Below are 16015 nucleotides of genomic sequence, written 5' to 3'. Positions count from 1 at the left end.
GAGAACGTCAACGTATGTCTTTCAAGGATGTGGGATGTGACGTGCAAGAGTGTTGTATTAAGACACATGTAAGATACTATAGAGACAAGATGAAGAGGGCGTGGCAATCAGATACGAGCGTTCTCTTTATTGGGTACTTCAGATGCTTCAGAAGTCCCATCTCTCTTGCTTGTTACTTCAAGTACTCGTCAACCACAGATTCATCATAATTCATTATGAGTTATAAAAAAACTAATTCCAAAGTGATAGACATTGCTTTAATACACTGGCGTAAATCCATGTCGAACAATGGGGAGGGGGGGTGATAGTGATATATTGACCTCAAAATTCGGAACTTTTGGGACACCCTCACACCACGGACCTAGGTCCATGTCCACACCAAGGGCTATCAATTGTGTACGGGTATATAACCGCGTACATAATAATGACCATCTTTTAGATAAAGGTCTACAAGGATTTTTTTCGATGGCTATATTGGAAGGGATTTGTTTTGTGTGAGCGAGCGAGTAAGCATTCATTCTAGTTGGACGACAAAATGGTGTCCAAAATCCCCTTTCAAGTGCATGGTGCGTAATTCTTACATCATGAGCAATAGTAGACATATTCTGTAAACGAGTAAATTATATACCACGACCATCTTTCATTTATAGGTCTATTACGATTTTTTCATGGCTATGTTGTAATGAATTTGTTGAGATATAAAGTAATGAATTACAGTTAATATCAATTATGCGAGCGAGTGAAGCAAGCAAAATGATGACCAAAATTTTATTTCAAGGGGTGTATAATTATTGGAGAAATACAGCGAGTGAGCAGTCCTTTAAAATAATGCATTATAATTATTACAGAGGATGATAAAAGGAAATTATTAATGAATTAAACTTTAGAAGAAATTAAAAAGAAATATAAATAGCAAATAAGTATCAAACACTCCTTTTGTTCAAGGAAAATTAATATGCTCAGTGGTTAAAGGTGAGCTAAGAATAAAAGAAGGGATGATTATTATCGTGATTAAGGGTGCTCAATGAAATGGTTATAGGCAATCACATGCCACAAAACACATATTAAAAGGAAAACATTGCAGAAAGTAAAGATTTTGAATAATATTTAAGATTATTGGGAGATGATGCAACATGCAAAAAATTTGGGGAAAATCATATTTGAAATATTTATCAGACTCTTATGGAATGTTGTTTAAAGTCTCCTGAAATGGATGAAATCGTAAAGTGTGTGGGAAACGTTGTCCAAACTTGCCTCTGTACGGTAGTGATTTGGTCAATGTCATCAGAAACCCATCGTACACTTTGCTTGAAGTATAGGCTATGTCAGGGCACTTGGAACGATTTTTTTCACTGGGGGGGGGGGCTGATGTAAATTTGAATAGAAAGAAAAAAGATATTCACTACGGAATGGAGCTTAAATTCGTCCGACAAATTTGAAAAGCAAAAAAAAGTTTCATTACAAAATGAAGGTAATTTTCATTATATATATATATTTTGTTTACTTCTTCCAGAATACCTGATGGGGGTGCTGCCTGTATGGAGATGGCACACGAAGCACCCCAGAAAGATTTGGGGGTGCTTCGGGGGTCACGGGGTATGCCCCCAAAATGCCTATATTTTTTGGTATAAATTGGCAGTGTATTCAAAGGATGTATTGATTGGTCTATGATGAAAAGTTATACCCACGTTTAAAAGTCATTGGTATCATAATATTATAACCATACTTTCATGATGCAGGGGTATGACATTTTCAATAAGCTTAGGCGAAGGGACTCGTCATGGCCAAAATCTTGTAAGATTAGATTAGGCGAGGGAGCAGAGCGAATGCGCGAGATATTCTGCATATTTAGAATGCAAATTGGGTATATTTGAGCACATTGACCGCATTTAAAGATGAACTCACACATAAACAGTAATATTTTGATTATTGAAAAAATATCGTTTCTGTTTTGAAAACTGTGTTGGGTGATTGGTCACGCCAAATAATTTTGAGACATTTCTGACATTATAATTTCAGTACTAACACCATGCTTTCTTTTTCTGTGCTTACTTTTTTGTGCTATTTATGATCGGTCCCCTAAAAACATAAAAAGTAAGAAATTCATTCATCAATAAAATGCATCATGAGGAAATTGATTAAAAAATATTTATAGAATATGATATTAATTGGACCTGTCAAAATTGCCCCACCCCAATACCTCCGTAAAACCCAGGTCTGAAATTAAATCTGGGGAGACTACACACGGGAATTTGGCTCCGTCAGCCTGCTGTAATGTAATTGTTTTTAACAGATTTTGTCGTTGTTTTACTATGATAGTAGTCTGCGCGAGAGTCCCAACTGGCTTTGCCCTCTCCCTGTCCTCCCCATGAAAAATAATTTAAAAATCACTGTCATTTTTTTTTTCAAGTAGCTTCCGATGTTGAGTGTGACCTTTGACCTTTTTGGGGGACCGCCCCCCCCCCCCCCCACTATACAATCTTTGAAGCTTGTCCCGCCCCTGTGAATATTAGTCTGTATGTTTCATTATATAGGCCTCCAAACACCTATATTTATGTCACTGTCCTGCCTTTTCTCTTTAACTGCCGGTAATCGATACTAGAACCATGCCCTTTTGGCTCATCCATTACTAGATTTTTCGCTTTGAATTAATGGGAAACTGGTCATTAATTAGAATTCCGGGATGAGATGGACATACTTGCATTTCTTCAACTTCACTTTTTCAGTTTTTATAAACTTACTCAGCAAGTAAAAGTAAAAATGCATACATATCTAGGGTCTAAGTCTTCAGTAAAGTATACAAAAACTCCAAATACTACGCTATCAATGTGATTATGTGACTTTATGTCATGATGATGGCATCCATATAGTTTATCATAATTGACCACACCCATAATTATTTTGTCGTGGAGAGCTCGAGCAGAGTGATGTGGAAAATTTGGGGAAGTCCCCGAAGTTAACTAGTCTATTCAAAGTCGCCTAAATTTACGATTTTATTTATGGTTTATTCAAATAACAATCCAAATTGCAAAATATAACATTATCATGAAAACATTTCATTAAAGAAAAAATATCCTTTGGAAAATTGTTTTTTTTTTCAAAAGTATATTGAAGAGGCAATTTGAAAACCCCGGCATAGTTTTAATAGTTTTTCAATCGGCATTAATTATTGCTTGAGCATTAGAACGACTACCATCTACCATCGAGATTACATCATGCTATCCGAGTTTATGCCCTATGTCTATGAATATGAATCTTCTGCTGCTGTTGAACAATATAACCTTAGAAGTCCACCACTGCATGACATTGCAAAAATATAGCCTATATTTTTATTTGTGATAACTTTTTTTTCCGGTAACACCCTCATCGTAAAACTGGGTCAGATCTCGGTTGTTCATGGTTAAGGACAAAGACCAAAGTCTGACTCGCTTGATTTCCTTTCAGTGTTTTATTTTGAACTTGAGTCGCCAGTCGGAGCTTTGCATTGAGTGTTGTTAGTTGTCGTGGTCGTGGCCGCCGTGGCTTGCTACATGAGCTGGACTCTGTTCATTGACAAAAATCTAAAGCCAAGGTAGATCTACTCCAATTTCCATTTTCCAATCTCTATCCAAGTTTTCGGCAAAATGTCATTTTGTTCCTGGTTTGGTGGTGAGAAGTACAGAGATCATTTTGAAAATGGTGAGTAGATTTACCGCACTACCGTATGTTTGATCTTCTCTTATTTATATTAATAGATCTGGGTTGTATTTGTCAGTTGTCGTATATATTTAGTCAACACCCACACTCCACCATGACAAAGAAGTCACAGTCTAAATGTTAGGCCTATTATACATTATTAAACTTAAAAGTACATGTAGCTTGGTTGGTTGAATAAATTAAGGACATGTCGATACTAGACTACGTCTACGGTACGGTACATTTAATTCTTTATAGTTCATTTGTTATTCATTTCAGTGTGAATTTTGTTATTCAGTTGTTTTTTTTATTCTTATATTTGGTCCATTTAGAGTTAACATAAAAATTATGTTACTCTTGAATTTAAATTCATCACCATTTTTGCAAACTGTCGAGCTCAAGTGTTGACAGTATGATCATAGTTGTCACAAGAAATGTAACACAGCAATGGGGTCATGCAATGACATCAAAATGTTAAGTTTGACATAAAGTTTAATGTTAGCTTTGTTTTGTGGTTATTTTTAAGGGCTATACATGTAAGTATATGCACAGCTTCTAAAGGAAATAATAAGATGGTTGTTTAATGTTAAAGTTAACAATATTTTATTCCCAAAACTGCAGGCCTTCTGTAGCTTAATTTTTGATTGCATTAGAAATAAAGTGAGCCTCATAATCAGATTCTTTCTGTCGTAAGACTCTTGGTGGCCCTCCTGAATGGTGTAAATTGTAATAGTAAACTACATGTATAGCCTACATGTGTATTGTAACTGTATGCTTATAGCTTTAGGATAAATGCCAGTTGTGCTTATGATTTCAAAATGAATATACTACACAGGATGCTACATGCTTTTTAGAAGTACTTGCCCATTGCAGTCGGGCAAGTAAAATTTTAAATCGGAATATACTTGCCCAAAAATCTTTTTCACTTGCCCAAAAAATCCTTGGAAAAAAAAAACTTTTACCTCTTCAAAAGAAAGTTTTGAGCTTTTATAAACCATTGACCTTTTTCTCTTTTGACATAACTGATCTACCTTGACATTGCATTTCTTTTTCCAAAGTGATTTTATCTTGCCTGCCATGACCAAAATTAGAGTAAATATATCATCGACCCTAATTTTGGTCATTTTGCTGTGAGAATTTGCTTGCCCAATTCGGGCAAGTAGTTTTGGTATTTACTTCTAAACACTTGCCCAACTCTAAATTTTACTTGCCCCAGGCAATCGGGCAAGTGCTTATGTAGCACCCTGCTACATCTCACTACATCATCCAATAAAGTGACCACACAAGTGTCAGTTTGCAAATACGTGTCCAGGGATTCTGGAAGAATTTGTGAAATTGATAATGTGTCACTTCTCCATCTTTCTTTTTTCTTCCTGCGTACAAGGTATCTATGTCTGTGTGGAGTGCGGACATGAGCTGTTCTCCAGCATGACCAAGTTTGAGCACTCGTCTCCATGGCCTGCATTCACCAAGACTGTTAGAGAGGATAGTGTCTCCAAGAGACCAGAAGGACCTAGTGCTTTGAAGGTTGGTACCCTATGTCTGAAATCTGTCTGTTTGGAGTCAAGATTTTAATTATGATTTTACTTCGGTCTCCTCATACCCTTATGGTTAGCCATGTGGAGTGTAGTTTGAGCTAATACATTGTAGACCTGTTGTGAAAAGGCTACAAGATGTTATAGGTCAACACTCTGAATAAGAAAGTTACAATAAAATCAATATGATGATAACCAAGATGTTTATGCTTTGGGGCAATCTACTACGAGGTTAAAGGTCAACGTGCCTTTTGATGGAGGAGTGTGTCTGTAATCCAAGCTGCATGTATGTTGGTGAGGCTTCAAGGTTTGTACCCAGGTCAAATCTTTTGGATGGCAACGTACTGCTTTAAGGTCTGTCCTAGATATATATGATCATATATGATTGATGTGTGTCTAAAAAAATTCAATTACTAGTACACACACTCAGTTTGGAGACATAATATCAGAAGCACACATTTAGTAGACATGATTTTCTTCTGATGGCGATAAGCTGGTACCAAGCCAGGCTTTCCCAAGTAAAATCTTATTATTGAATTCTACAAATACCTAGTAAACATACTGTAGATAGCTGTTTAGCTTAAAGGGGCACTCCGAGTTGAACATAGATTAGAGTAAAATTCACAGAGCAAAATGCTGAAATTTTCATCAAAATTGGAAAACAAGTAACAAATTGTGAAAATGAACCCCTGTATTAGGGCCCAAGCACCTTCTGAAAATTGTCTGAACACAAATATTTTTTATCTTAAAGGTGTACGTTCCTGGGATTCAAGATGCTGTTTGGCGCTTTTGTTATTTGCTGTACTCGCAGCCATCTTAATTATGGATATCATCTGCATGTAGCTAAAAATCATCAGCTAGTCACAGGCACAGTACACTTTCGCTGCGCTGCTTCTGGCTATATCGTCGCTTGCCCAAACATCCGCTGTTGTCACTTCACATAGCAGAAGGAGGCTGAGCCAACCTGCCAGAATCTTCGAAAACCAGCCGAAAACATATGCAAGCTGAGAATCATCAAGAGTTCGGGCATTCATAACGCGCATCTGCCTAAGCGCTGTTTAACCTTGTTGTTCGTGGGCAGCTGGTGCTGCTATCAGTGTGTATGTATGTCCAACAGCGCCATCTTGACTCCCAGAAATATGTATGCCGTACATGTATGTTTTCTTGTATTTATCATTATTCATGTTTGATGCCAGAACTATGATATGCCTAAAGATAAAAACGACTCTTAAATATCTCCGCACACAAGATAAGATCTGTATGAACATTCTTAATGTTAAATTCCTTTGCAAATGAAACATATTCAAAATTGATAGGGGACTATTGTACTGTTGAATGTGATTTTTCCTCAGTCTATTAGGAAAATTTCATGCTGGAAATACTTCTTTTTTTACAAGAAGAAACATTTTAAAGACAATAGAGAGGTGGATTTGCAGACCTATCAGCAATTCATGATCTCAATCCTTTCTTAAATGTCATGCCAGGGAGAATTTAAATATGATTACTGAAATCAGGAGTAAACTTTCAACTTGTTCATTATTTCATTTTGTTTTTCCATGACTAGGTATCGTGTGGAAAGTGTGGCAATGGCTTGGGGCATGAGTTCTTGAAGGACGGTCCAGACGGTGTCCAGTCCCGTTTCTGAATATTCTCGTCTTCCCTGAAGTTCAAGAAAGGGAAGACAGGTAAGAATGGAATCATTAATCAATAAAATGAATTGATAAGGATATTTTACATCGGGAGCATTGTGGCCCAGTGGATTAGTCTTGGGACTTTGAAACCGAGGGTTGTGGGTTCAAATCCCAGCCATGGCATAGTTTCCTTCAGCAAGAAATTTATCCATATTGGGCTGCACTCGACCCAGATGAGGTAAATGGGTACCTGGTACATGTAGAAATTAATTCCTTGAAATGCGTGTGTGCTGTATATATTACGGCCACCAAGCTAAAGTGGGGGTAATAATATCCAAATTCTTTGGAAGCGCATAGAGACATTATAATCATAATATGATATGCGCTATACAAGAACTGTTTTATTAAATTATAATTTTTGTTAATAACGAAGTTTTGTGGACATTGTTGACATTAATTACAAAGAGTCAAAGACTGAAAGAAGTATTCTAATCAGCAATAAAGAAATCCTGGAATAGCTTAATATATGTTTTGCATTTAATTGAAAGCTGTGCATGGCCATGTAGATATTGTGAATAGCCCTGTATATTTTCAGAGGTAAATGTACAAATAAGGTATCATTGAAAAGCTGAGGAGCTGCTCTTTCATATTCATGTAAGATGTAATATTTTGTCATCTTCAAATACGAGTCCAATCAATTATGATTACCTTTCTATTGATAAAATGTGCTATGCCTGTATCTACCTTCGGACTGTAACATTTGATTTCAATCCTTTTACTGGGTATTGAGGATGTTCTGGAGTTTAGACATGACATTCATCTGAGAGGATGGAAATAAACTTTAGAACGTCCACTTTGATTTGAAAGTTTATGTTTGGGGAAGAACTAAATCCTTTATTCATGTAGCATGACAGAGGGTGTGTTATGAATTATCATAGACTAAGTGGATTTGTTTTCTTTGATACCAAGATGTAATGAATATCTGTCTTAATTCTTTTCTTTTCTTTACTTTGTTTCTTGATACAGTCAAAGAGAATGGTACAAAATCATAGCTACATCTAGAGGTTATCATCGATGGTGGAATTTGGCCATCTATCTCCATCCAGATACATGAAGTTCACAAGGCTGAACATAGAACAACAGAGCAAGTACCAGTTGAGCAGTGTCAATTTCTTTTTAGATACTAGTCATATTCTTGCAAGTACAGGAAGGATATAGTCATTTTGAAACTTTAAATGTGCTGGTATAACACAAAGAGATGTAAGCCACAATTTTTTACCGAGCAACAGTTTGTTTTATAAACCTAAATTGAAATGAAAATGAAATAAATATAATGATAAAATATATAATGTACACCAAAAGTTAATCAAATTTTTACAAGGAATGATCATTGTCCCATCACAGACTCAATATATATATATTTATGAAGGGACGGATCAAATTTCATGAAAAAAAATGCTGAAAAAATGAGTTGTTCCTTGAAGAATGCTTAATTTGAAATACGTGCATGTATCAAGATGGAGATGATATCCTTTTTCTGCTTTAAATATGTTTTTATCAAATGAATTATTTGTTAATGAATTACCAATTTTCTGGAAAATAATGATTGAATATCAAACTTGTACAGTAAATCTACTCTGCAGGATGAAATGGTACAACTAACTTCATTATGAATGTTGTACCATTGATGGTTGCATCAAAGTAGCTTGCGCCTTGCATGATATTTAATCGTTTGAAGAAAGATATGGTTCTTTGATTTTAATGATTAATTTGCTTTATTACTATTTCAATCAGCTCGACCATCAATATTTTCAAATAACCCAATTTGCTTGATTGTTTTTTCAAGGTTTGAAGTTACATACCATGACTCCTGCCACCAAAAAATCTTTAATCACTCAACTGCTTTGGTCAAGACCATTGATAATTGAAGGGTTTTTAGTTTGACTGAGGGTTGAGGGGAGGGGGCAAAAACTGATTAAAATTTTTGTTTTCTTTAAATACAAGTGAGTGGAAAAATTAGCTGAACTCTGTACATGTATATTTTTTTGTAAAGGGTTTAGCTCACTCTTCTCTTGGATTAATAAGAATTTGCCCCCAAATGTACAGGAGGGCTTAAAGCCTTAACATTTTAAGGAATGACAACTACCCCCTCTCCCTCGCAACCATGGTCAAGACCAAACAGAAATTCAGTGTCAATGTTTGCTCATGTCATAAGAAAGATTTCTGGAGAGGGTTCGTGATACCGAGTGTCAATGAGACCGAGTGTTATAAACATGTATGTCTATGTAATACATTAGAATATCTTCTGCTCAGCCTGATCTTCAATACAAACTGAAATATACAATCTAGAGAACACATATAACTCAGTAGTTATTTAAACATGTAATTCAACTATAAATCCCCTTCAGGGCATGCTTTGAAACTAAAAGTAACTATCATAAGATTAGGCTATTAAAAAAAGGCAGAAAATAGTTTTGACATACGTAATCCTCGGCCTTGTGGGAAGACCCCAGATTTCCTTTGAATTAAAGTATGGAGGATAATGTTTGAAAGTGCAAGCCTTGGAACAAGTCGAGATCATGAACACCGCCACCTTTAAAATCCCAATTGCAAAGATTATGTTCATGATTTCAGTACGTGCTATTTGTCCTTGCTGAAATGTATTTACTCTTGTCTTCAGTTTATGGAGGGAAAATTCTGATTATATTGTTTGTGATGCAGCATGATTTACTAGAGTTAAAGCTTCTACAGCAGCTGTAGTTCTGATGATTAGCCACAACCACGGTCCCTTCTGTAACCTGAAGACATCATCTTTCAGCAAGTTGTTAGTTGAATATTTTCTGATATTTTTTTTTAATATAAGTTTGCACAAATATGAAGTTTCTTTCATTTCAAATACTTATCACTTTCATGCAGGTTGTCAGTATCAAAGCAGACATTTTTTTCTCTCTTTCTTTATCCTATTTCAAGCACTTACCGGTACTCCAGTTCTTATAATCAAATTGGATTTTTATTTTCATTTACCTGTAAATATACAAGATTTTATTTTTTTGTGATAGATATTTGTCATATTGAGTCTTAGCGTTGTATGTGTACATGAAGGGTTAAAAGATGAAATTGAAATTTAGCTTTAGGCAGTCTGATGTAGGCTACATAAATGTTCGAAGGGGTCGTTAATAGTTTTCATTGTAGAGAAAAGTATCCTATGTAGCAGATCTGCTGTGTGTGCAAATTATACCGTGTGTGCAACACTTAAATACCTACATGTATGTGATTTTGTACCATATGTATTTTGGTTGACTAGCACAATCATGTTTTTTTCAACAAGAGGAATGAGATTTTGTGATGAAAGCAATAAAAATACTACAGTATTTACATAGGATTCTTTCTAATATATACCTGTAATATATCTGTAAACTGTATAGCGCTTTAGAGACATCATCCAATGAATTCTAGCGCTGTATAAAAGCGGAAGAATAAAAACAGCATTTATGCCAGCTATCAAGACTTACTCCATGACTGAATGGATTCCCCGGGGGGGGGGAGTTTTGATGGGAAGGGGACATGGTGACCTTAAGATGACATAATTTTTTTATTGAACCAGTTGAATTAAAATCGACCTCTGGTACTTTTCTGTCTCATTTTTTCCTTCTAATTTTTCTTTAATCTCTGTTTTAAATAAAATACTTTTGTCACTACTTGAAAAAATTATATGGGGAGTATCTGCCCTGCTTCACCTCTTAAGTGCCGCCTCAGGGATATTCCATCATATGGTGAGTGTTTCATAAAGTAGATCGTAAAGTTACGCTTGATTTTACAAACAAATGGGACATGTTCTTTGGTGCTAAGTCAGCAATGTAACTATGGTAGGGATATCATTTAGCACAAGAAAGGGTCACTAGTCAATATGTTGATATGCATTTTAATAAGGAATGGGGCTTTTAAAGGTCAACAAAAGTTGTGCCAAAGCTGGAAATATTTAAACATTCTGAGCAATGAAATTCTCTTGATAGCTAGGATTTAGGGAGAATGGTATGAACCGATGATCCAATGCAAAGAAATGCCCTTTCAGTCCCCTTGCATTCAAAATGTAATAGCCGAAACTGCCAATTTCGGCTATTATTCAGCTATCAATAGAGTGAAATCATAAAGAATCAAGTGATTTGAAATCACTGATTTCATCATTTTGTCGATTAAAAAAATACTGGTTCTTTATGTGCATTGTAAATGGGCCTTCACTGTCTTTTTGAGAAACTTCTATTACTCAAATTCACTAATCACCACCAGAAGTAAATGTAATCCCTACCAGTATCATGTATGGAGTTGATTTGTACTTTTTTAGCTGATGCAATACTTGCAGGGTTAGAATTCAGTACCGGTATACATTTGTAAATGCTGCATGAAAAGAAAGCCAGAATTACAGTGTGTATTAACTGGACCATCCTTGTGTCTCATTGTGTGCGTGTGAATATTATTCATGTGAAATATTAATCCCCAAGAATATCACAAGTGCTCTTGTTATTCGTCCATCTTTTTTTTACCCATTATAGTACTACTGAATTCAGGCACAGTACACAGGCAGATATATACATTATCTTCATGATTTGTGCTAATGAGGCTTTTCTTTCAAAACATGAAGTATTAATGTAAAGCTATGAAAACATCTGTGTTGTATATGTTGGTATGAATTCGAATCTGTTCTCACAAATTGATACTACTGTGTTATTTCAATGGTCTATAAAGGTAGTAGTTTTTAAATGATTAGAATGTGTATTTATACTGGTAACTATAAAATCTATCACCACAATCTTAAAAACTTACACGGTCAAAAATCATAATTGTATTAGAGATCAATTATACCTTAATTGTACCTGAATTGTTTATGCAATTGTGAATAAACAGAAATTCTAGTGATCACTGCAATTGTCTGGGAAGTTTTCACAATTTCTTGTGGACATTTTCATTCTTCATAAAGTAGATGAAATAGAACCTCGATTCAAAGGATTGTTTAAGATTTTTTATTGAAATATATTTAAATAGCTATTGATTATCTTAATTTATCATGTTCTCTAGAAAAAAATGAAATATAAAGAAAAATGCGTTCGCAATGGCTATGTCAGTACCTAATTCAAGCAATTTATTTGATTGTTTTTTATTATGCAATTTGTAGTTTTTAATAAAAGTAGAGATTTTTTCATATTGAATGTTTGTGGTTTGTAAATTATAGATGAATACTACTGATCTTGTGAAATATATTTACAGTCTCAACGTCTTGTTCTTTTAACCAATGCTGATGCTTAAATTTGATCGGGCATCATCATCTTGCCAAGTCTCCCAAAGTCGTATAATAACATATATTTGAGTGTATCTCTTATTATCAAGGGCCTAGTCAGGGGGGGGGTGGGGGTGCACTTGCAACTTCCTACTGAGGCAGAGGAGTTCCAACACTGGCAAAATGAAGTTTGTGCCCTTTCTTCTGCTTTCAACCACTGATTTTCCAAACTTAAGTTTCACCTCCCCAGGATGTGCACCTTGCCCTGCCCCCTTGCTCAAACCAGCCTACACCCTCTATAATTTGTGATATTTTTTCTTTAAAAACAGTGTAGATGTTGTTGCCTCAGGACAAGAACGCCCTTAGAACTGTTAATTATCGTCTTGATGCAAGGGCGAATGTGTCTCCTTACATCTGTGCATTGTATATACATAAGGGTGTTCCTATGCAATTCATTGTGCAGTAATGGCTCCCAATTGTGTTCTTGCCTGGATTGGGCAAAACAACTTGTTTACTCTCAGAGAAATGCACAGTGCACTGTATGCATGTAACAGCTGAAAGTGGCCATTTCATGAAATTTATTTCTTTGCTGCTACCATTGAATTTGCTGGCCCAGCAAATTCAATGGTAGCAGCAAAGAAATCAATGTTTTTAATGAGAAATTCTGATATGCTGTGTGCACAAATTATTATACTATTCACCGTTTTGTTGGGTCTTCCTCTGTCGGTCAGATTTGGGTATACATGTAGGAGATCGATGGTTCTGTTTAAATGAATATTGGAACTTTTTTTAATGCAGGATGTATTATTATTAAAAGGTTACTGGTGTAATCATGTGTGAATTTTTGTTCAAATAAACCCTGGCCTATTGATAATAATTTAGTGGTTATCTGTTTACTTATTTGATGACAATTATTGTTCATATTGCAGACTAAGGAGAGAGGGAGAGAGGAAGGGAATCGGGGATGGTGAGAATTAAATTCCTATGATTTAGTGAGAGAAGAGAGAGGGAGAAAGGGGGGGGGTAGGGAAAAAAGCACAAAGGTTGGAGAACTTGGAAGATATTCAACAAAAATATTGAATGAGTTGAACGGAAAATCAAAGATATCAAATCCTACAGATGAAAATTTACATAACATTCTGTGGGTTCGATCCCTGGCCAAGTCATACCAAACACTTTAATAATGGGACTAATGTACATGTATTATTTTTTTGCAGACTGAATTTGCAGTGTGAACTAATTTGCAGTGTGAATCTCAATTTCATGTGAATGTAAGATCAGATTGGCTCCTAAACCCAAGAATTTCAATAATTTTACCGAGTTCGTGAGATCTCTCGAGTATGCATCCCCTTGTGCAAATGTGATGATGTATATATACTAAGTACCACAAACAACTCGGGATTAAAGTGGGACGATTAAAGATTCACTTTTAAAGGGCAAGTCCACCCCAATAAAAGTGTTTTCAATATATAAAAATCAAACAAGTATGAACACTGAATTTTTTTTCATCAAATCAGAGACAAATACTTTACTTAATTTCACAAACGGTTTGATGCACAATCTGGGGGCCATTTTATAAAGCTGTAGGTTAAGAGTGATTTTAGTGATCTGAAGAATGACTGGTGAACCTTTCTTACGCGCTGAACCATAGCCAATGAACATATACCATTTAACACAAAGGATCACCAGTCATTCTTAAAGTCGCTCTTGACTTACAAACAGCTTTATGAACCGGGGGGGGGGGGCACTTACATTGATGAGTGGATACCATGCGCGACCAAAAAAACATGTAAAAAGGATGTCTTTTTCACGATAGGGCACGCTACGTACGTAACGTGATAAGGGTGTCAAAAACACAAAAATAATGAAAAAAGGGTATCTATTTCGCTCGGAAATTACGTGTTTAGGATCGAATTTGCGAGGATGATAAAACAAAATTAAAATGTTTTATAAAGGATGTCCTTTTTGCCAGAACACTTCGTGTTTAGAGTCCGATTTGCGTGAGGTGCAGAAGGTGGGGTCGTACTAAACCAAATAAGGTAAAGCCGACGACCAAATGACCCGTAACAATAAAACATTCCTGTACTTGTTTAGGGGTTCATTTCAGGGAATATTTGCCAATACTTGTTAAGGGTAGGGTTTCACTCGCCAATACTTGTTAAGGGGTGCATTTTCAGAATATGGAAATTACGTGTTTAGGGTGCTTTTCGAGACCCCATGGTCGCGCATTGTATCCACTCGTGAATGGAAGTGGCCCCCCCCCCCCCCCCCCCCCCCCCCCGTTTATGAAACACTCTTCTGGGCTCCGTAACACAAAGGTTTGCAATCAATCGCTAAATACCAATGACCAGTCAAGATCATCGTTGCATGGGCGCTCTGTTTAAAATACTGACCGGGAACCAATCAGTGCGGTTCTTTCATATTTGCAATTCATCGCAAACCTTTGTGTTACGGAGCCCTGGTCTGTTTGCTATTGAGTGAACTGATGATATCACCCACTCACTATTTCTTTTTTCGTATGGTGAAATATGAAATCTCTATTTTTTTCCTCATTGTATTGTGAGAAAAGGTTTGATTCTTCCTTAACATGTGCAATCGCTATTGTTGATACCTATTGTGATTCAACGAACAGCATCCAACTGTCACAGTCCATATGTCAAATCTGCGAACAATTTGAATACTCTATTATCAAAATAAATAGTGAGTGGGTGATATCATACACTCCTCTTTTGCATGTCACTGTATTGTGCATATAACAAAGCGATAATTTCAAAATCTGATTTATGAAATTTTCTTCGGAATGCTTGATTTCCCTTTCAATTCAAGTTGACTTTTTGTTGGGGTAGACTTCCCTTAACATCTTTGTGAAAGAGCCTCTGGAAATGTAAAATTTTATACCAGGAATGGTGATATGCATGCATCAGAGACCATCTTATTAAGAGCTGTGACTGATCCTATCAATGTCAACTATGAAAAGCCAGCAACTCCAATATCTAAAATGCATATTTGAACTTTTAAGTATTTAAAGTGTTTTTTTATGTACATTTTGCACGCAACATTGTCTAGACAATTCAATGTGCTACTCTTTGTTTACAAAGGAAATAGGGACATTGTGCCAATTTCCAGTCTAAAAAATTATGATATTGATGGATTTCCATAGGTGAAGTTAATTGGATCAATCATAAATCTCCATATAATCTGTAAAGGCAGAGTGAAATATGACATTATACAGGAAGTTTAATTTAAATCATAATTTAATGACTTTATTTCATTATTCTTTTTTCACAAAATGTCATCAAATATTCTTTTTCAATTTCATATGTGAAATATTCTCATTCCATCCTCAATCAATGCAACATACCCTATTAGTCGGGTACTAATACCTGACGTTTTCATGTAATAATTTGTGGCCGTCCAATAAAGCCAAACCTTTTATTTTACCTATTGAATTTCCATACTCTCAGACGTACATGTACAGTATACATGCTACTCCCAACTCTGCTCAGACAAATCTCTGTGCTTTTTTCACATCGGAATATCATGCTTTCTTTAATAATACTCCACAGATAGATCTTCATAAAACTTGTTGCAAAACCGAATGGTGACATTTGATTGGTTCATTGCAAAATTGACATGGGGATTATCTAGATATCATATCAAATATTACAACCCTGGACCACAATACATATCATTGACCATTGATGTCAATTTTGCCATCAATGATGATTTCCTTAGAAAATGCTTTTGATTGGGTATTGATCAACATAGTGGCATAGATTACAATCAAGGCTATTAACGTTTCATGCAGTACGATTTCATATGGATATAATTTCATCTTTAATATCAGTATCTGCAAGCAGAAGAATTGTTATAAAACAAATGCATGAATTCCATTTTAATCA

At 35.6% G+C, this 16015-nt stretch overlaps 1 protein-coding gene across 1 annotated transcript; it reads left to right on the top strand.

The window, feature by feature from the left end:
* Nucleotides 1-3265: 3265 nt before the first annotated feature.
* Nucleotides 3266-10216, top strand: LOC121423315 (methionine-R-sulfoxide reductase B1-like). The gene is made up of 4 exons (XM_041618666.1): nt 3266-3678; nt 5060-5202; nt 6775-6895; nt 7868-10216. The coding sequence occupies exons 1-4, from the start codon at nt 3624-3626 to the stop codon at nt 7891-7893; spliced, it is 345 nt and encodes a 114-aa protein (XP_041474600.1). The 5' UTR covers nt 3266-3623; the 3' UTR covers nt 7894-10216.
* Nucleotides 10217-16015: the final 5799 nt, after the last annotated feature.

This window comes from Lytechinus variegatus, chromosome 10 (assembly GCF_018143015.1).
Source record: "Lytechinus variegatus isolate NC3 chromosome 10, Lvar_3.0, whole genome shotgun sequence".
Classification (NCBI taxonomy): domain Eukaryota; kingdom Metazoa; phylum Echinodermata; class Echinoidea; order Temnopleuroida; family Toxopneustidae; genus Lytechinus; species Lytechinus variegatus.
Note: the sequence above shows the minus strand (reverse complement) of the source record. Positions and strands in the feature narration are given on the sequence as shown.